Source organism: Channa argus, chromosome 13, assembly GCF_033026475.1.
Source record: "Channa argus isolate prfri chromosome 13, Channa argus male v1.0, whole genome shotgun sequence".
In the NCBI taxonomy this organism is placed as follows: domain Eukaryota; kingdom Metazoa; phylum Chordata; class Actinopteri; order Anabantiformes; family Channidae; genus Channa; species Channa argus.
In genome coordinates, this window is record NC_090209.1 from 26,469,692 (window position 1) to 26,491,590 (window position 21,899).

Below are 21,899 nucleotides of genomic sequence, written 5' to 3' on the forward strand. Positions count from 1 at the left end.
GTGTCTGGGTGGTCAAAATACCACAGCCATTACTCAGTGTGATCACTAACGACACCTGCTGGTAAAAACTCATTATAAGCAGCCAGATCCATGTGAGACCACACTGAAGATATGTCAGAGTTTCCCGTAAACCTGGAAATAATCTTTTCCACTAATTAGCTTCACTTAGATTTCTGACCTGAAGTGTCTTGTAAATCCTAGAACTCTCTGCTCATTTCCAGGTTTACATGTAAAAGTATGTCCTCAGACTCTTGGATGTCACTGTACATTTGGGCAACAGACACATAAGAATACAACAAATATGAAATCACACCACCACTGCATCAATTTTAATAAATACAAATATATTTCATCGTCACTTTAAATTAAAGCATTGACAGAGCCAAGTCAAGGTCGAACATCCCAGAATAGTCACAGTCACAGCAAAACACCTAAACATCTTTGTCAAGGTGGTAAATCTGGTTGGGATTGATTTGGGGTCTTGGGCAGGTTTGGAAAAGTTTCTTAAAACCTGAAAAATATGGGAGACCAGAGGGTTCACAAAAGTCCCCTCCTCACCTTGGTGCCAATGGCAAAGGCCACAGTTCTGTCGCCCACAGGATGTCGTTCATATGCACAAATAAAATTACCGGCAGGTAACAAAGGCAGAGTCCAGTTTGCAAAAATGTTTATTAAAAGTATGAAATATCAGATGAAGGTGAAAACGCATTCCATACTTTTTAGGTATTAAAAAACTAAGAATCAATTGTGACCTTCTGTGCCCTTCGTAAGCACCTGTCCGTCACTGTCATTCCAGGGCTCGAAAACAAAAAACTAAAGTCAGTCCCTGAATAAAACTCACGTGACACGTGATCACGACAGCGGGGATCAGGTGTTGTCTGTGAAAACTTGTCCCATGACGGAGAGTCGAGCACTGAACGGCTGAACGGGGCAGGACAGCGGGGGGAGGGTCTTCTTCTCTCCTGGTTTCAGAGCGATGCTCTCTGATTGACTGGGGGGAGGGTCTTCTGTCTGTCTGGTGGGTGGTATTGATTGGTGGCCCGACTTCTCTGTGGGCTGTGAGAGACTGAGCAGGATGTCCCTCAGCTCCTGTCGGTCCTCAGCGTGACGGCTACAGCAGTACAGTGCTGCCGGGTCCAGAGGGTGAGCCTCCGTGTTGAAGATGAACCCCCCCGCTCCTAAAACACACTGTCCTCCCTCACCGCCCTCCTCCCAAGATCCAGCCTCTGACCCCCCACCGTGCAGGAAGTGGGTGGGGTCAAAGAGCAGGTAAAGGTACTTGACAGTTTCAGCTAGAAAGAAGGACTCCATCCTGTTGTCCAGCTGGTGATCGCGCAGGTCTTTCACCTGCAGGAGGAAGAACAGAGAGTATGTGATTATTCACAGGTGGATCATTGCTGTTTTATTCTCCTACCTGAGCCCGAGAACTGGTAACGCCATCAATAAATAGCAAATATTTCCACTTGTTCTTTTTCCTGCTATGACACGCGTCAGACATCAACAAACCGCCCAGAAGAAATCAGAAAAGTGAGTGACTATAAGAAGTTAGGGCCCACACACTGATCCTCTAACAATATCCTTAGGTCCTGTTGGATTTGTCACTTTACTCATTTATTGCTGTTTAGCTCTGATCCTCTGAAGTAAACCTGCTTCAGAACTGGCCCCATTGTGCCAGAAAACCTGGGTTAAACCCAAGCAGAGATGGATGATCGACTCATATTTGTGGGACAGGATTCAGGGCCCTGGAACTAGCTGGGTTACCTGGATGCAGCAGTTTTTAATCCTGCCATTTCAACCTGTGCTTTTCCTGCTATAACTGGTCAAAGCGTCACTGTGATAGAGGCTCTTATCCGCTCGGCCCACCTTCATCCTGAGCAGAGGTCCAACCAAACGGCAAACTAAACATCAGTGTGCATGTGCAGGGCTCTGAAAGTGAGATACATTAGAGCAGGGGTCACCAACATGGTGACCACATGAGTCGCCCGCGGGCCTGTTCTAAAAATAGCTCACCGTAGTGCCACTTACCAATGAGCTGCATCTAATTTTTTTTGTTGCTATTCTTTTTTAAATCACATTTGAGAGTTATTCTGAGAAATCAATAACGTGATCCGTGTCTACACATAGATGAATATCATTAAGTTAATTAATTATTAATAATAACTATTAATTAACGGTGAATTGAGCAAACTTGTTATTTCAAAAGTGCGTATTAAACTGGTAGCTCTCAGTTTGAAAAGGTTGGTGACCTGTGTGGCTTTTTCTAAACGAGCCTTTACATGTGAAACCTAACACAGAGGGTAAGACTGTGAGGGACAGGTCTTACACTAGCATATCCACAGGGTGTCCTGGCGATCCTCTCTATGGACTCCAGAGCGTCGAGGCCCAGCTGGAGGTAGGTGTGGTCACCTGTGGCCCTGAACAGGTACATGGCGCTTTCTATTAACTCTGGAACAAATAAACACAGTGGGCGGTTCCTCACATAGCTATCAAGGTAGTTTAAACATCAGTTGGCTGGGTTCCTCTTCCTCTTCACTACCAAAATAAAAGTCTTGTCACATTCCTTTGCACATCTCTGTTTGGTTTGTGTTTAAACTCCAGTTCAAACGGTCTCTTGTGGATGAGCCTTCATTTAGCTGCTGAAAACTAACAGGCAGTAAACTGACCTGGTCTCAGTGGGTATCCTTCCCTCTTGTCCACAGTGTAACCCTGAGGGATGCTGTAAAACTCAGGGAGACCTCCGAACTGTCTCCATACAGAGTAATAGTTCTGGAAGGTTCTGACTGCACTGTCCAAGTTCCCCAGCAGAGACTGAAACACCAAAAAAGTTGATATTTAATACCTACCGCTTCAACACAAGTGTCTTGCGTTTGTGCATTTTTCAGGAAACTCTGCGTGTTCACAATCCATATGTACTTGCAGGCCGGGCCAGAAGGCCTCCAGAGACTGGAAAACCGGCATGGAGACAGTTCCTTTATGCATCTGGACCCACAGGTACCAGTCGTCGAAGCGAGTGTAGTTCTGAATGGCTCGATCATACTCTGAGAAACAGCAGGGACAAAACTGAAATTTCAGATTGTATAGCCCATGTATTAAATATGAATATTATTGTTGGTTAATGCTAAATGTCATATTCAGAAGATTTTTCAATCTTTATATAATATGTAAGCGATATTCCCAAGACATTTACATTTCAGGAAAAGGTTTCTCTATTTCTCTTTTATCCTACAGTGATAATACTGAACTTTATTGTCCAGTTTCCAAACAAGTGTTTCTTCAGCATCTTAGCTGCATCTATGCACAAACTTAAAGTTAATGATTATGACCATTTTTTTAAATTAAATTATGGGTCCTTTTTGATGCCAAGGTATTTGTGTTCAGGTCAGGACACCACCTGTCTGTTGTCAGACACACACTTTCCAAGTAAAACTGTTTTTTAAAAGGCTTCAAGAACATCATCATTCACATCATTATTACAGTTTTGTAATGGAAATCATGTGGTATTACATGAATTTATTGTACGTTCCACAATAATTAATGATATATTGTGGGCTCGTTCTTGTTGTTGACCCATATAAATCAGGCTGTAGGTATGAGATTTACCTTGGAACATGTTGAGCAGCTCCTCATCCATCAGCATTATTGCTCCTTTCACAAGATACTCAAAGTAGGAGTCGACCCCTGCTCCGATGCCGGCATCCTGAGCCACCCACTTCCTGGACAGGATGTCAATGTGGTTCCCCACCTGGACAGAGAGACGGGTTAAAAAGTGAAGGTAGAGAGATTTAACTACATGTCACAAGATGTTCAGATGGTGTTTAACGAACGAGAAACAAACTACTTACCAGTCCAATGTCTGATCTGGTCTTCCACAGGGCCCTAAGAGCTCGGCGGGCCACATCCTCGAAGGTTGGATCTCCTGTTAGGCGACTCAATGTGGCGAACTCCAGGATGAAGGTTCCCACGCCAGCCGTACAGGTCACGGGCGTTTCAGTGGGACTGACACCATGCAGCAGGTTCACGGTGCCATACGGCATCCCAGTGGGAGTCTGGAACGCTGACCACATTCACACAACGCGTTACAGCAAACACATTTAAGGCGCTGGTGTTGTTATCCTGCTGATTTCTATATCTATATATATCTATATAGATATAGATATATATATTTAAAATATATATTTGTACATATATATAATAAATATATGTTCAAATACATAGTATTACAAATCTAAACCTCTGCACTTTGTAGGATCCATTCAATACTGTCAAAACTATACTGTTGCCTCCAAATTGTGTTCTTTTGTTTTTGCACATGCAAGCGCGTTATGAAAGGATAACTCACGAAAAACTCTCCGTCTGCTCAAAATAAAGAGGGATAAAGGTGCAAACTCGTCTGCCCCCACTTCACTATGGTGAAACCAACTTCCACTGAAGCAAACAAATGGTCAAACTGGCAGAAATCAAGTCTCAGTGACCCTTTGAGCACAGCAACATGTTCTAATTCAAATTTAGGAAAATGTGCATTTACTTTGGTTTGTAGTGCAAACCAAACAAACTGGAGTGTAAACCTGCAATAGGAATCAAGCTAGCAGTGGTCAGTGGGGGCAGTGTGATCACTTTAAACTCAAACTGAATCTGGATTTAAATCTGGATTCGCTGTGCACACTGCAGCTTTTGCGTGTGTGTACGTTTGTACCAGGTAGCAGCTTCCTGGCGGCATCCTCAGCCATCCTCAGCAGCGGTCCTGAACAGGGCCAGCCCGGCTCCAGCTCCATCCCCGCCCTCCCTGCCAAAAGGTGGGCCGACAGCAGACCTCCCACCACTACACAAATAAGACAGGGTGACTAATGAGCACAAAGATCCGGTCAGTATCAGTCACTTTGCCGCCATCTGTACCTCGAATGTTGGTTTCAAACACAGAAGCGTTGACGTCAATGTCGAAATCCACAGTGTCTTGGAGGAGAGACGCCACACGCTGAAACTCTGTACGGTTTCCCAAAACCTACGCAAAAGTTTTTTATTTTACAAATTTTAACTGACATCGACAATTTTATTCAAGCTTTTTGTTTCTGACCAAACAACTTTAAAAACTCTCACCAGTAGAGTGTCCAGAGCATCAATCAGAGTGAGCGAGAAACTGTGGAGAAAAGAGAAATGGGGACATATGGACATCACACAGATACCGAAGTAAAACTACATAGGGAATAAAATATCCCAGATAATAAAAATACTGTTAACATACTCATATTCTGCTGAAAGAATTTGATGACAATTGAGTAATTTTCTAATCTGTACAATGTACAGTTGGCATTTTGGGAAAGTAACAGGTTAAGTTTTATTTTACAATGGTGTATTTTTAGATAACTTTTTGAGTACTAGTACACATTCACATAACAGAATCTGAAAGATACCTACCGAACCTTATTTTTGAAATGCCTCTGTTTTGCCGTACAAATGGCTTTAAATAAAAAAAAAAAAAAAAAATCCAAGACATGATGATTTCATGTTACCTGCCCCACGTGTCCTGTCCATCACAGGTGAGTGGGCGGAGCTCGTCATAGGGGAAGGCGTTGTCGAGATAACTGTTGTAGGCGTGATAGAACATGGACTTTATGCGCTGCCTGAAACACAGTGAACACGGTTTCTACTTTCAGTTCAAGTTAAGTAGAGATGATAACTGACAGTTGAACTCGAAAACGTGAGTACGTCTGCCGAGTACTGTCAGAAATTCTAAATTCAGAGGTTCTAAATAAAATAGTGTTGCTTGCTGTCTCTTCACAGGTGTTGTTTTTGTAGAAGTTTTTATTCATCACTACATTTATTTTTACATTAAAATTTTGCAGTGTACAAAACAAAGGACAATTAAATATTTTATCCTTTTAAACATTTTTATCTCTAGAGCATATAAACTTCTTTATTGTTACTAATTTAAGGGTGAACAGATGATATACAGTGCATCCAGAAAGTATTACAAGTGCTTAACTTTTGCCACATTTTGTTGTGTTACAGCTTTATTTCAAAATGAATCAAATTCATCATTTTCCTCAATTCTACAAACAATCCCCCAATAATGACAATGTGAAAGAAGTTTGTTTGAAATCTTTGCAAAACTTTTTTTTTCTAAATGAAATTCAGTGCATTTACCATGACACTAAAAATTGAGCTCTGGTTGATCCTGTTTCCACTGATCATCCCCGAGATGTTTCTACAACTTGATTGGAGTTGATTGGAAATGATTTGGAAAAGCACACACCTGTCTACATAAGGTCCCACAGTTAACTGTCACTGCACAAACCAAGACATGAAGTCCAAGTATTGTCTGTAGACCTCAGAGACAGGATTGTATTGAGGCACAGATCTGGGGAAGGGAACAGAACAAATTTCTGCAGCATTGAAAGTCCTAATGAGCACAGCGGCCTCCATCATCTGTAAGTAGAAGAAGTCTGGAAACCACCAGGACTCTTGCTAGAGCGGGCCAGCCAGCCAACGTGAGCGAATGAGAGAGACGGGCCTTAGTCAAGGAGGTGACCTAGAACCTGATGGTACGTCAGGATGAGAACCTTCCAGAAGAACAACCATCTCTGCAGCACTCCACCATTCGGGCCTGTATGGTAGAGTGACCAGACGGTTCATCTTTAAACAGGACAATGACCCTGACCACACAGCCAAGATAACAAAGGAGTAGCTACAGCAACAACTCTGTGAATGTATGTGAGAGGCCGAGCCAGAGCCCAGATTGGAACCTGATTGAACATCTCTGGAGACATGTGAAAATGGCTGTGCACTGACGCTCCCCATCCAACCTGATGGAGCTTGAGAAGAACGAGAGAAACTGCCCAGAAATAGGTGTCAAGCTTGTAGCATCATACTCAAAAAGACTCAGGGCTGTAATTGTTGCTAAAGGTGCTTCAACAAAGTATTAAGCAAAGAAGGTGAATACTACATGTGAGTACATGTGATTTTTATTTTAATAAATTTGCAAAGATTTCAAACAACTTTCTTTTATGTTGTCATTATGGGTTATTTTTGAGGAAAATGAATTTGATCCATTTAGGAATAAGACTAACATAAAAATATGGAAAATGAAGTGCTGTGAATACTTTCTGGACGCACTGTAACACAAATTTAGTTGTTTTTATTTTCTTTTTTGCTTTAACTCTTTAGAAATCAGTGGAACCACCTTCCAGTGGTTTTCTCCTTGGATCTGCACATTAAACCTCACAAGATTTGAACAGATTTTAAGATTTCTGCACAAACCTTATTTATGTGAAACAAATCCGGACTAGATTTGCACATTTAACAGCTCAAGTTCTACAATGTTCCAATGCTCTGCGTTTCTCAGTAACCAAAGACATCACTCTCTCTGCAGAACTGCTACCTTTAGACTTAAAGTGCATTTTACTGCATGCACGTACGTCTTAAGTACTTGTACCTGAGTACTGAGTCTACTGTGTAGATCTACTACCTCTGGTAATTTGTAGTTTCCTGTTTACCTGATCGCAGCCATCTGCTCCTCGCTGAACTCGCGAGTAGCTGCGTCGTTCAGCAGCCAGACAAGCAGCGCCACACACACGGGGCCGCGCATGGAGAGACACGGGGACAGACAGGTGGACACGAAAACTCAAAGCACCGGACGCAAACACAGCAGCTCCGGTCAGTTTGTGGTGGCGGCGTTCAGCTGTCAGGAAGCGGGGTACGGAAATGCGCATGCGTCAACCTGTTCGCTGACGAGCCTTTTTTTCTCGTGCTTTATTGATAAAGGAAGGAAGAAACAAAATATTTTATAAAGTGACTGTTCAAACCGTTACGACTTTATAATTAGGGTTGTAACATGTCACCTAAACTACAATTACTTTAAAATGTAAGTCAAAATAATATACATGAATAATTGCAACTCAAGAAAAAATTACCTGTGAACTTTTTATGCATGACAGATATTAAATGAATGATAACTGTTCTTCAGAGTTTAACACTTAGTGGCTGTGACCTACTGTGACAAACTAAAATCATCTATGAGCCATGAGATAGGTATGAAATATGCAAATCCTTTTTCTATGGTGATGTCTTATGAATGCGCAGTTACTGAAGTTAATGTTTAACATGAACATTCATGTTAGTATATAAGTAGCTGCATATTTATCCTCACAGACTGAAGGAGAGGAGTAGGCAACAACAATGGAAACAATTTTGACCATCATCACAGCTGCATCAGGCAAGTGTTTAATTTCTCATATTTTACTATTCTTTTCACAGCTGGTAAACTGAAATGAATCAGTTTCCTCAGAAAAAAAGGTCCATTCGGTCCAATGTGTGATGAAGAACCTTCCTAATGAGGACCTCAACATGTTTTTGCTTGATGTAAAGGACATGACTGAGCTGGTGCATCTGAATCAATCATTGTGATGATAAAGATTCTCACAGAAATAAACAACTGGCTTCCTTTTTTAGGGTATTGTCACAACAGTGTTTTGGGGATTTATTCTGGTTTACCCTAGTACATTTTTCACTGTGTTGCTCTTTATCAGTGAAACTGAAAAAGCAGTTATGGGTTATTATTTAATGCACAAAAATATTGGAGGAGCAAGGTCCATTATATATTTTTGCCATATACATAAGACATTTGGGTCTAAGATCAAGAGCACCTTTGGTATCACATGAATCCACTTTTAAAGTGACCAAAAGTATTGGAACATGTGACTGACAGGTACCCAGGTGTGTTTTATGAGTCTGAATGTTGAAATTTAAACAGTACTAAACTGAACAGCATGGGGAGAACATTGTTCCTTTAGTTATACAATAATTTCAGATTCATTTATAAGTAACACAATACAAAATAATAATTTTGTTTTAAATAATTTGTCACTGTCTGTCTCTACAGGGCTGTGTGCTGTCTCATCACACCCTGAGCGTCAGTACCACTTCATTTATGAGCGGAAGAACCTGACTGAAGCTCTGAGTTACTGCAGAGACAAATACACAGACCTGGCCAGTATAGAAACCATGGAGGACGTGAACAGGCTGACTGCCATGGCCGATTTAAGCCAAATGATCTATACAGATTACAGCTACGTGAGTCCACTTCTGTCTCACAATAACAACATTTAAAAGACGTGTTTGACTATTATGAACTAATGGGTGGCAGCTATATTATGAGCTATTTAGAGAGATACGTCTGTTATTTCTTTACTAGATTTCACTGAAATATATTTAGGTTTTTCTTAAACTTCCATCATAAATATACATCATGTCACAGAACCAATTTTCTGCACACTCACTGCTGTTACTGGTAGTTTCACCACTTAACTGGATCATATTTATGTACTTTTACTGAAGTAGGGTTGTAAATGCAGGACTAGCCTTGAGTGAAGTATAAACCTTGTTTTCAGGAAGCCTGGATCGGGCTGTATGATGACATAAACAGCTGGAGGTGGTCGCTCACAGACACAAGCCTCTATAAAAATGGAGAAACTGACTTCAGAAACTGGTCAACTGGAGAACCAAACAATGCGAACAGTAAAGAACACTGCACACAGATGTATGATAATGGATTCTGGAACGATAAGAAGTGTGACGAACCCTTGTTTTCAGTCTGTTCCAAAGTCAGAGGTGAGGATTTTATTTATAGTAATGATCTTTGTGCTTCTCTTTGTCTCTCTGCTTTCCTTGTTTGGGTCAGCGTCAACTTTTATCAGTGCTATTCAAAGTGCTCCATAGAGCACCAGTAACCTGATAACAAAATATGGAAACAACATAAAGGTTGTGTCAGTCAAGGAAGCTGGTGCTTCAAGAACTTGGTTTAATGTGTTGCCTAGTATATGCACAGTTCTGTGATGATGATGTGCTGACATTTATCATCTCAAGGATTTTGAAGTTTAACAACTTTTATACATCTGAGAAAGTCCATACAATACATGGAAAAAACTAAATGTGTAGATTTTTAGAACATTTTATTCTTGTAGAGTGACTATAACTAAATATTAAGGTGTATTTTCACTAACATTTAATAGGATGATGAGGTACTTACAAATTTGGTAGTTCGGTGGAATAAGAATGACACATACTGTCAGAGATGTGGAGGTCAAAGGAGGACAATCTGCATGGCATATTAAAACATCCATTTCTATGGGGGAGTTTTAGGGTCAAATGTGACATTTGTCCTCGTCAACATTTCCATGATATGGACCAAGGCCCAAACCTACTGCAGAACACACTACACAGACCTGGCCAGTGTGAGGAATCAGAATGAGAACCAGAATATATTAGGTCTGGTACCTTTAGGAGAAAAAGTCTGGATCGGCCTTTTCAGAGACTCCTGGAAGTGGTTTGATGGAAGTTCCTCCTCATTTATGTACTGGAGAACAAAAACAAAAGAACCAAATAACAATCAGAAGAAGGAAACTTGTGTGGCAGCAAACTTTGCTGCGTCTGGACAATGGGAGGACTGGAACTGTGATTACAGGAAAGCATTTATTTGCTACAGTGGTAAGTTGTGTTTTAGTGACTCATTCATTAGAAATGTAAGTGACTGTGTTTGCAGGTACAGTAGAAACAAACTACAGTGCACATCCATGCTGTGTGAACATGCTGATGTTTAGTGGATATAGTGTTCAGCATGTTAACATTTGCTAAATTGCACAAAAGACAAAGTTCAGCTGAGACTCATGGGAATGAATTAGTACTGCAGTTGTCTGGTTGTGGTTATTACAGTTCATGCTGAGGTGAACATGACTATCAGAATCATACTTCATAGCACTTTTTACAGTATTTGTTGAGATACTTAAATCTACATCATCGAGATTCACTGTCTGAGATCTTTATTTTCTTTTCATTTAAAATTCTAATTCTACATGAATGTGATTATTATCCAACTGTTCTGATAAAACCTGTTTGTTTTTCAAAGTTGTTTTATTCAAGCGAGTGGTGAAAGTGACGTTGGAGAAACAAAGCTCGTCTCTGAATCTGAATGATCCTGCTGTGATGGACGAGACCTTGAAGCAGGTAAATCACGTATGTTTTTTTACTACAATAGGTTTCAGCGTGGGAAGCAACATGAGCACACATACTGTATAATTCCTTTAATGCTTTGCAGGAAAGTCTTTTTCCGTCTCTGAGACCACTGCTCCCTTTCTGGTTGGTTTAAAGCCCTGATGTTGCTATGTATTGTTACACATGTATTTACAGCCACTTGCTAAAAGTGTTATTACAATTCAACCAGCTGGTGTTTCTGAAGGTTGGTCAGTGAAAATGCACTTATGTGTACACTGCATCCAGAACGTATTCACTTTTTCCACATTTTGTGATGTTACCGTCTTGTTCCAAAATTGATTAAATTCCTTATTTTCCTCAAAATTCTACAAATGACAACGCAAGAGAAGTGTCTTCGAAATCTCAGCAAATTTAAAAAAAAAACAAAAAATGAACATAATCTGCTTTCCTCCAGACATGACACATGGCAAGAGTTCAACCTTTGTTTCATCAGACCACAGAATATAGTTTCTCATGGTCTGAGAGTCCTTCAGGTCGGCTGTCATGTGCCTTTTACTGATGAGCGGTTTCTGTCTGGCCACTCTACCAAACAGGCCTGATTGGTTAGAGCTGACGCTGGGAGAAGAATTGTAACTGTTAGATAGAGTCTCCCGGATCATTTAATGAATGTTTTGTCTGACATACAGGAAAATACAGTTGCACTTTATTGCAAACTTATTTAAGCCCCATTTTAGCAACATTTACAAGATTCCAGCTGTTTGCAATGAACAAATTAAACTACAACAGTTTAAATATCTTAACACAACAAATGATATAAGTGGTTCCTCCATAGCCAACACAAAATGCAACGTTTAATGACTACTGCAGTTTCAAAAGTATTCAACTTCTGACAGGGTTCCTGAGGAATCTCAGCCCATTCTTCATGGGTAATGGCTCCAATTCACTAATATTTGTGGGTTTGCATACTGCACTACTTCAAATCCCACCAGATACTGATTTCAAAGCAGTTGACTGTGTTGGTTACTCTAGAACCTTTCAGGACTTGTTCTGTGACCAATCACAGAGCCACCACCATGCGTCACTGTAGGCAGGGAGTTCTTTTCAGCAACGATTCATTCTTCCCACAGATTATTTATTTATTTCGCTCCACAGAACAGAATCACAAAAGGCTGCCTGGTAGAGCATCTTTTTGGGTGCAACTGTAAATGTTTTTGTGTCACAGCTCCGACAGACGTTGAAGGACAAAGGAGTGAATGGAGATGTCAGACTGAGCTGGGTGAAGCAGTCAGATGGAAAAGTCTTCCATGAAGAGAAGGAGACAGAAGGAGAAAAAGAAGAGCTTTAAATGAGTCCAGGCCATCAGTTTCTTTTCCTTTGTCCTTTCAAAGAGTAGCCCTGATGTTTGAACTTTATATAATTTCCATGATTATTTCGATATTCAAATAATTGTATTTGTCTTTGTAATAGCATAACTGAGCCTGTACTATCCTGAGCTAAATAGTACTTTGAACATACACGATGACAATGCTAACGTGCTAATGCATATACACTGTTTACTACTTAGCCTGTCAGCAGATTCTGGTAAAAACAATCAATCCTTTTACCAAGTTCCTAAAAATAACAAAAGTTGTGTTTTAATAAGAGCAATGAGAAAAGTAATGATGACAGAAAAAACAGGTGAAATCCGATGACATTTTTACAGAGCGTTAGCTTCATGCAGAGACGGGTTAGCGTGGACGAATGAGTCAACAAACATGTCCTAATATGTACACAGGTGATTGCTGTTTGTTTGCTTGTCAAGCTTCTTCTCACTTTTAATGTATATATTGTTATAATGTGTCCAAGTATCCAACACACATGTACTGTGTTAGATTTAGTTTGAGGTCATTCAAAGGTCGTAGACTCTTGACTTTCTTTAAACAAACTATACAAACCCCACAACTGATGAGTGTGTGTAGAAGAAGATGGGACAGTGGACTTATGTCTTTTTCTTTCTCTCCCTCCCACGTCCTTCTGTACTGTAGGTTTCTGTCCTTTTTCCAACATGTGTGGACGCTGTGTTGCTTCCTGTTTGTGCAGGGGTTCACAGTGCACTGAAGGATGTGTCACTGAAGTCTGACACCTTACCACATGTACCTGTATGTTGTACACATTGTAAAGCTGCTGGAGGCAAATATATAATTGAAAATTGGACTTGATTATAAAATGAATAATGATTATAATTCATTACATAGTTTCTTTACATTGTATGGCTGTGACCTCACAAGCCAACAACAAATACAGAACAATTCCTGATCTGATAGCTGCTTCAGACCAGAGATTCTATTATATGGCAAACAACAGATATGTAAATAATTGTTTCCATAACTACTTTGCATGAAGATACCATAAGCACAGTTCCAGTGAATCAGGTTAGTGTTTAAGTAAAGTCATTTCTACATCAGTCACAGGCTAAAAGAGAAACTTTCAACTTACAGTGGAAATGGACAAAATTCTTCTGGATATCATCATTGCTGCATTGGGTGAGAGATCAACGTGTTTTCGAAATGTTTTTGTTATTATTAGTTATTTCTCACGTTTTTCCATTTTGATAAAAGTTACTATTTTACCTCGTCATAATAAAATGACTCAATTTGCTGCTTCGGAAGAAGAAAATCTGTAATTTAGGGCGACACTGAAACTGAATAATTAGTTTTTACCGTGTTTCGTAAATCTGCTGCATGTTGTGTTGGCAAATTAAGATGATTACATTTTGTCTTCTAGATGTTTTTTCTAAAGTCGTGTGTTAAGCTCTCAGGGCCACTGTACGTGTTCCTTGTTGGATGTTAGATTTAGTTTAGGGGAGCAGGGTGGTTGAGTGGGCTTGGACCGGCACTGCGCACCCGGGGATGGGAATGGGCTTTTAGGGGTTCAGTGTCTTGCCCAGAGACTCTTTGACATATAGCCGGCACCACTGACCCTGTGGTCCGTGGACGACTGGCTTTACCAACTGAGCTACAGCCGCCCTTAAACTGATAATTTAACAATATTTCCGCACAACTCTCTTCTTTCTGACCATTTTTTAATAACATTTGAATTTACAATAACAGACTATATAGCAGTTAGGGAAAAATTCCACTATAGCAGATGCTTATGTGAAAAAGCTGTCAACAAATTTTAAGAAATTATTCTTTCATCATTTCCTTCACCATATGTTAATACAATGGAAAGTAGTCTCCTTAATGTTACTCCTGCACAAGTAGATTATCTTGTTGACAATTCTGCAGCCTCACTACGTACAATACTCGATAGTGTTGCCCCTCTAAAAAAGAAGGCAGTAAACCAGCAGAGGCGATCTCCATGGTATAGTTCACAAACACGCAACTTAAAACAGGAAACACGAAAGATAGAAAGGAAGTGATGATCCAGAAATTTAGAAGAATCTCATTTAGCCTGGAAAAACAGTTTAACAATGTACAAAAAGCTCTGTGATGCCAGAACAGCATATTATTCATCATTAATAGAAGAAAACAAGAACGACCCCCGGTTTCTGTTCAGCACTGTAGCCAGGCTGACTAAGAGCCATAGTTCTGTTGAGCCTACTATTCCCTTAACTTTGAGCAGCAATGACTTCATGACCTTCTTTATGAATAAAATTGTAGCTATTAGAGAAAGTATTCACCAGATCCTCCCCCCAAAAATTACAGATAGATCTTCATGTACAGCAGTGCTAGAATCATGGATAAGGCCCTACTCCCTGTTAGACTGCTTTTTACCCATAGATCTCTCTGAGCTAACTTCAATTATTACCTCATCTAAACCAACAACCTGTCTGCTAGACCCTATTCCAACTAAGCTGCTCAAGGAAGCTTTACCCTTAATAGATACGTTCATATTAGATATCATCAATCTATCTTTAGAAACAGGCTATGTACCACAGGCCTATAAGGTAGCTGTAATTAAACCATTACTTAAAAAACCCTGTCTTGACCCAGGTGTTTTAGCCAATTACAGACCAATATCTAATCTCCCCTTTATTTCTAAAATAATTAAAAAAGTAGTCGCAAAACAATTATGTGATCAACTTTATAGGAATAATTGACTTTCAGTCAGGATTTAGAGTTCATCATAGTACAGAAACAGCACTGGTAAAAGTCACCAACGATCTTCTCATGGCCTCAGGTAATGGACTCATCTCTATACTTGTTCTTTTAGATCTTAGTGCTGCATTTGATACCATTGATCATAACATTTTATTACAGAGACTGGAACATGAAATTGGAATTACAGGAACTGAACTAGGTTGGTTTTAATCTTATCTGATAGATTTGAATTTGTTCATGTTAATGATGAATCCTCCATGCACACAAAGGTTAGCTATGGAGTTCCACAAGGCTCTGTGTTAGGACCAATACTTTTTACTTTATATATGTTTCCTTTAGGCAACATAATTAGAAAACACTCCATAAATTTCCACTGTTATGCTGATGATACCCAGCTATATTATATATGGAACCAGATGAAAATAATCAGTTAATAAAGCTTCAAGCCTACAAGACCTAAAGGCCTGGATGTCCCACAATTTTTTACTTTTAAACTCAGACAAAACTGAAGTCATAGTCTTTTCCTTTGGGCTGTTCCCTTTCAGGGGTCGCCACAACAAATCATGTGCCTCCATCTTACCCCGTCCTCTGCATCCTCTTCTCTCACACCAACTAACTTCATGTCCTCTCTCACTACATCCATAAATCTCCTCTTTGGTCTTCCTCTAGACCTCCTGCCTGGCAGCTCCAACCTCAGTATCCTTCTACCAGTATATTCCAGTTTCTCCTCTGAACATGTCCAAACCATCTCAATCATAGTATTTGGGCCCAAATTACTCAGAGACATGATGTCCAACCATATTGTTACTCTAGATGGCATAAGTCTGGCCTCCAGTACTACTGCAAGGAACCTTGGAGTTATTTTTGACCAGGATTTGTCCTTTAACTCACATATAAAACAAATCTCTAGAACAGCCTTCTTCCACCTACGGAACATTGCCAAAATTAGGAGCATCCTGTCTCACAGTGATGCCGAAAAACTGGTCCATGCATTTGTTACCTCTAGGTTGGACTACTGTAATTCCCTACTTTCAGGATGCCCCAGTAACTCCCTAAAGAGCCTGCAATTAATCCAAAATGCTGCAGCAAGAGTGCTGACTGGAACTAGCAAGAGAGATCATATTTCACCTTCACTAGCTTCTCTCCATTGGCTTCCCATTAACCAACCTTCTTACACATAAAGCTCTGAATGTTCAGGCTCCATCATATATAGAAGACCTCATAGCACCATATCATCCCAGTAGACCACTTCGCTCTCAGAATGCAGGCCTACTTGTGGTTCCCAGAATTTCCAAAGGTAGAATGGGAGGTAGAGCCTTTAGCTATCAAGCTCCTCTATTGTGGAACCAGCTCCCAGTTCAGATTCAGGAAGCAGACACCCTCTCTACTTTTAAGTCTAGGCTTAAAACCTTCCTTTTTAATAAAGCTTATAGTTAGTTACAGTTATGCTGCTATAGGCTTAGACTGCTGGGGGACCAAAATGCTCTTGGTGGGGCCATGGTGGCTTACACTCCTTGCTCCATACTTCCTGGGTCTATATTGTTACATCACGTTTACAATAGAACAATGTGTGTGTACACAAATCCACCAAACGAATCCTCCGTCTAAAGCACCCAACTTACAAATAGAAATGTTAAAGTCCATACAAACAAGAGCTCTTGGAACCTGGCAGAACTGGAAAACTTGCTAGACACAGGCATTAACAAGGGTCTGGCAGTAAGTGAGCTGTGGCTAAAGGTTTACGTGGAGTCCTTGATGAGCTGATGGGAAGCAGGTCAGCCAGAGGTAATGGAGGGAACGTGGACAGGGGAGGATGTGGCGCTAAAAGAGTGCATGCGCATGGAAGAACAACTAAAAACCAATGTAAACCCATAGACTGTGGAGCTGCTTTTAATCACTTTATGTAATGACAGCTGCTTCACCCACAACAATACATCAACATATGTTAGTTTATGAGTCACTATCAACTAAAGCTGTTAAAAAATGTAGTGGAGAGTAAAGTACAATTCCTCCCACTGAATATTTGCCCTAAATATAATAGTAAAATCAAATGGAAATACTTGAGTAAAGTGTGTAGCTTGAAACCTATGTCCAGTCCAGTAAGTACTCAGTTACTCGCCCCTTCTTATAATCACACAGTAGCACGTGGTCGGAATAAAATATTTTTTAACTCTTCTTATGAAAATATTGTCACGGTGGGATTTATTCTTAATAAATAGTGTATATTTTCTCATAATTAATTGATCAGACTCTTCCAAACCTATCACAGTGAAAAGGCAAAAAAAGAGGAATGTGGCTGAAAACAAAACTGTTCCAACTTCATGGCAAACAGTGTAGTATTTTCTCATTGAATTGTACTATAGTAAAAGTAACATGGACATTTTTAATAAATTAAGAGAGGAGGGGTGGACTGAGTGAAATACGTTTTTACTGACCTGGAGAAACTTTACCTGATTGAATACGAGAGAATACTTTGCACCTGCAAGTAACTTTTATGTACATCCATACTGAAACAATGACACAGCTGAATACGCACACGCGTAATTTTAAACTCAAATTGTTTTCATGTCGCTTCATTTTGATCTCAGATCTAATCCACTCGCCTGTCTGTCCCTACAGGGCTGTTTCCTGTCTCATCACACGCTGAGCGTCAGTACCACTTCATTTATGAGCAGAAGAACCTGCCTGAAGCTCGGAGTTACTGCAGAGACAAATACACAGACCTGGCCACTATAGAGACCATGGAGGACATGAACAGGCTGACTGCCATGGCCGATTTAAGCCAAATGATCTATACAAAAGACAGTCATGTGAGTCCACTTCTGTCTCACTATTACAACTTTTAAAAGACATGTTGACAACCGTGTAACTGGTTGGTGTCCGCAGCACAGTTTTATGGTATTTGTGCTTTAACTGAATGGACAGTCTCCTCCAAAAGTATCAGAACAGCAAGGCCAGTGTGTTTAAATCCATCTAAGAGGTAAAAATCAGAGGCACTGAGCAAACACTGTGTGACCTGGTGGACGGAGCAACATACTACATACATTTACATACATACAGTCTTTGTTCTGTCCCCCCCCCCCCCTCCCCCCCCCCATACACACACACATACTCCATCACCTCCACCAGCACCTGTATAAAGCTGCCTACCAGCACACTAAGAACATAAAGTACATCCAAACTGTACATAACAACAACACTTGTCATAAGTTCCTTTTCACTACTAATAACCTAAAGAAATTTGAAATATTATATCATTATACTTTGGTGTCTAAAATGAAAAACCATTTTTTTTTTGGTTATTACAAGTTAATTGAGTTGTGTTTTCAGGAAGCCTGGATAGGGCTGTACGATGACGTGAACAGCTGGAGGTGGTCGCTGGCAGATCCACGTTTCTATAAACCTGGAGAAGCTGAAAACAGGATCTGGTCGAGTGGAGAACCAAACAATTTAAACAGTAAAGAACAGTGCACACAGATATATAATGGATTATGGTTCGATCAAAACTGTGAAGATTCTCTTTTTTCAGTCTGCTCCAATGTCAGCGGTGAGTATTTTATCATGGTAGTGATAAAGCATTTTTCTCTTGGTTTTCCTCAATAAGTATCAGTAAAAACACCTTTTATATGTTGGTGAAGCAATATAGAGTTAATTTGATGCAGTTATTATTTGTATGTGTATTTTATTATTTTAATGATATTAATTGAAATTAAAATTCACTTCATATTTAAACAAATTCAACATGCCAATCACATCAAATAAATAAGACCATTTTTATGTTTTATGCACCTTTGTATCCCAGGAAAACAAATACTTAACCAATATGCATTTTGTATACAGATGTCTCCAGATGCTCTGAATGTTTCCTTAATATTATGAACTGTAAACGAAATTCACAAATTCTTCACAATATTACATTGACACACATTTTTGGGAACTGATGAACTTTGCCACATCCTGACTTCTGAAAGTCTCAGCTCTATTTATACCCAATCATCATATTGACCTGTTGGCAATTAATATCAATTGTTTTGAGATTTTCCATTTGATATTTTTTTAAATAAAACAATACACACATTTTCAGTCCTTTGTTCCCAACCATTACATTTTTAATTTTTTTACATTTTAGATGTTCTTTGTGCTGTTTACATTTAAAAATAGGTTTCAAACTCCAAATCATTGCATTTCAAATAATTTATTAGTCCCAATCCTTTCTGGAATAGGGTTTGTAGAATCTGCATGTTATGATACTAAACAGCGTAACATTGTTTGTCTGTTTTCAGGGTCAAATGTGAAATTTGTCCTCGTCACAACTTCCATGACATGGACCCAGGCCCAGACCTACTGCAGAACACACTACACAGACCTGGCCAGTGTGAGGAATCAGAATGAGAACCAGAATATATTAGGTCTGGTACCTTCAGGACAAAGAGTCTGGATCGGCCTTTTCAGAGACTCCTGGAAGTGGTTTGATGGAAGTTCCTCCTCATTTATGTACTGGAGAACAACCACGAAAGAACCAAATAACACTCAGAAGAAGGAAACTTGTGTGGCAGCAAACTTTGCTGCGTCTGGACAATGGGAGGACTGGAAATGTGATTACAGGAAAGCATTTATTTGCTACAGTGGTAAGTTGTGTTTTAGTGACTCATTCATTAGAAATGTAAGTGACTGTGTTTGCAGGTACAGTAGAAACAAACTACAGTGCACATCCATGCTGTGTGAACATGCTGATGTTTAGTGGATATAGTGTTCAGCATGTTAACATTTGCTAAATTGCACAAAAGACAAAGTTCAGCTGAGATTCATGGGAATGAATTAGTACTGCAGTTGTCTGGTTGTGGTTATTACAGTTCATGCTGAGGTGAACAGGACTATCAGAATCATATTTCATAGCACTTTTTACAGTATTTGTTGAGATACTTAAATCTACATCATCGAGATTCACTGTCTGAGATCTTTATTTTCTTTTCATTTAAAATTCTAATTCTACATGAATGTGATTATTATCCAACTGTTCTGATAAAACCTGTTTGTTTTTCAAAGTTGTTTTATTCAAGCGAGTGGTGAAAGTGACGTTGGAGAAACAAAGCTCGTCTCTGAATCTGAATGATCCTGCTGTGATGGACGACTCCTTAAAGCAGGTGCACATACACTATATTTCCTTTAATGTTCATTCTCCCAAACTCTCCCCAACCACTGCTCTTTCTATCTGGGGTGTTTGAAGCCCTAATGTTGCTATGCAGCAAAACTTAGACATGAACTGTATAAATAGCCATAAGTAAAAGAATTCCTGATGAGCGACAGTGTTGGGCAGACTGTTCCAGATGATGGGGTTTTTGAACAAGAGTTTCACAAAATAAATGTTTTTGTGTCACAGCTCCAACTAAGGTTGAAGGACAAAGGACTGAATGGAGACATCAGACTGAGCTGGGTGAAGCAGTCAGATGGAAAAGTCTTCAACGCGGAGCAGAACACAGAGGACTGAAACACGAGCTTTGATGATGCCAGTTTATTTTCCTTCATTTTTAAAAGAGTAGCCTGTTTGCAGTTTCTTATTCTCTATAATTTTTCTCTAATTCTCAACGAGTGAGGGGTTGAGAGTAGGCTTGTTAAACAACAGAGTAATCTGGGATGGGAGAGAACAGGTGGTAGGATGGTTAGAGAGGAGGGCGGATGTGTGGAAAATAGCCGAGCGATGTGCTGTTAGATGTTAGCAGGATGTCTCCATCTGGAGGAGAGAGCTGGGAGCTGATGGCTTCCACCTTATTAGTAAAGAAGCTGGTGATAAAATAATGAGGCTGTACAAAGGCACAGGATGCTGTGAGCTGGGAGGCTAATTCAAGCATGCGAATTTGTTAATACAGATAGAAGTTGTGGATCTTTCAAAATAACATGTTTGTGATTTTAATGACAGTGATGAGGAAAGTGATTATGATGCAAGAGCGGATGCAGCTAACATTTTTATTTCAAGACAGAGGAATAGAACAGAGGAGCCAAACGGCATTAAGAGTTTCTTCTCCTTTGTCCTTTACCTCGACCTTTTAGAATTTCCATGATTATTTTGTTATTCAAATAATTATATTTGTATTTTGCTTATCCAAATGCCATATGACTCTAATAGTGTAAGAGAGCCTGCACTAATCTTCCTGTCACGGTCCTGGTCCCATGACTAGTTTGTCCCCGTTTGTCCCAGCTTTATTTCCTGCCTTTGGCTTTTATTTTGAGCCACTTCCTGTTAATAGTCTGTTTGGTTTCTTTACTTACCTCGTTTGTCCTGATTAGTTTCACCTGCTCCTCTGACCTTTTAAACCTGTCTCTCCCCTCAGTCCTTTGGCAGTTTGTCTTCGTTTCTTTGCTCCCTGTTTGGACCCGCTGCTCTGCCTGATCCCTGTTTTTTTGGTTTTGGTTTTGGTTTTGGTTTTGGTCTTGGTCTGTGGTTTAGTTTTGTCTTTTGTTACGTTGTTTGCCTTAGTTTATTCTCACCTGCTAGTTTATATCTTGCACCATGAATTTCGCTCTACCTTACACTTAGTTTGATAATTATTTATCCTCGTCTGTCAGCTTCTCATTAGACTTCTGTTTCTTAGTCTTTGTTAATTTGTTTTTTTACCTGTGTGTTATAGATGCGGTTCTGGTAGGTCCCCCCCCCCACACACACACCCACACACACAGCTGAAAGGATATAATAAATATGGTTTTATTTCGAAGCTCTTCTTGCCGTCTCGTTACTTGGGTTCTTGAAACTAAATTACGCAACCTGTGACGCCTCCAGATGCTGTGAGCTAAAGACTAATTTGAACATGCACGATGACAATGCTAACATGCAAATGC

The 21,899-nt window shown here is 39.9% G+C and overlaps 2 protein-coding genes across 4 annotated transcripts; one reads left to right on the forward strand and one right to left on the reverse strand.

Moving 5' to 3' along the window:
- Positions 1–302: 302 nt before the first annotated feature.
- edem2 (ER degradation enhancer, mannosidase alpha-like 2) lies at positions 303–7,708 on the reverse strand. The gene is made up of 11 exons (XM_067527859.1): positions 7,491–7,708; positions 5,508–5,618; positions 5,095–5,134; positions 4,894–4,999; positions 4,694–4,819; positions 3,843–4,054; positions 3,601–3,742; positions 2,914–3,038; positions 2,664–2,808; positions 2,324–2,445; positions 303–1,347 (listed from the first exon to the last, which is right to left on the reverse strand). The coding sequence occupies exons 1-11, from the start codon at positions 7,580–7,582 to the stop codon at positions 868–870; spliced, it is 1,701 nt and encodes a 566-aa protein (XP_067383960.1). The 5' UTR covers positions 7,583–7,708; the 3' UTR covers positions 303–867.
- A 1,167-nt stretch (positions 7,709–8,875) lies between these two features.
- On the forward strand, positions 8,876–21,775 carry LOC137139937 (macrophage mannose receptor 1-like). 3 transcript variants are annotated; one of them, XM_067527860.1, is made up of 11 exons: positions 8,876–9,066; positions 9,384–9,603; positions 10,135–10,479; positions 10,898–10,995; positions 12,206–12,757; positions 13,008–15,264; positions 17,685–17,875; positions 18,396–18,612; positions 19,349–19,693; positions 20,112–20,209; positions 20,446–21,775. In XM_067527860.1, the coding sequence occupies exons 6-11, from the start codon at positions 15,135–15,137 to the stop codon at positions 20,551–20,553; spliced, it is 1,089 nt and encodes a 362-aa protein (XP_067383961.1). In that variant the 5' UTR covers positions 8,876–9,066; positions 9,384–9,603; positions 10,135–10,479; positions 10,898–10,995; positions 12,206–12,757; positions 13,008–15,134; the 3' UTR covers positions 20,554–21,775. The 3 variants fall into 3 exon arrangements, with proteins under 3 accessions (XP_067383961.1, XP_067383963.1, XP_067383962.1); XM_067527862.1 differs by having other exon boundaries at positions 12,206–13,505; XM_067527861.1 differs by lacking the exon at positions 10,135–10,479 and having other exon boundaries at positions 12,206–15,264.
- The last annotated feature ends 124 nt before the right edge of the window (positions 21,776–21,899 follow it).

What these genes read in the sequence shown, in the direction of transcription:
- edem2 (XM_067527859.1), bottom strand. Translation starts at nt 7,582, where the DNA reads ATGCGCGGCCCCGTGTGTGTGGCGCTGCTTGTCTGGCTGCTGAACGAC. An exon ending in CGCCAGGAAGCTGCTACCTG is followed by an intron (nt 4,055 to 4,693) that starts GTACAAACGTAC and finishes GAATGTGGTCAG; the next exon opens with CGTTCCAGACTCCCACTGGG. An exon ending in AGGATACCCACTGAGACCAG is followed by an intron (nt 2,446 to 2,663) that starts GTCAGTTTACTG and finishes TATTTGTTCCAG; the next exon opens with AGTTAATAGAAAGCGCCATG.
- LOC137139937 (XM_067527860.1), top strand. Translation starts at nt 15,135, where the DNA reads ATGGCCTCAGGTAATGGACTCATCTCTATACTTGTTCTTTTAGATCTT. An exon ending in AATTACAGGAACTGAACTAG is followed by an intron (nt 15,265 to 17,684) that starts GTTGGTTTTAAT and finishes CTGTCCCTACAG; the next exon opens with GGCTGTTTCCTGTCTCATCA. An exon ending in AGCATTTATTTGCTACAGTG is followed by an intron (nt 19,694 to 20,111) that starts GTAAGTTGTGTT and finishes TGTTTTTCAAAG; the next exon opens with TTGTTTTATTCAAGCGAGTG.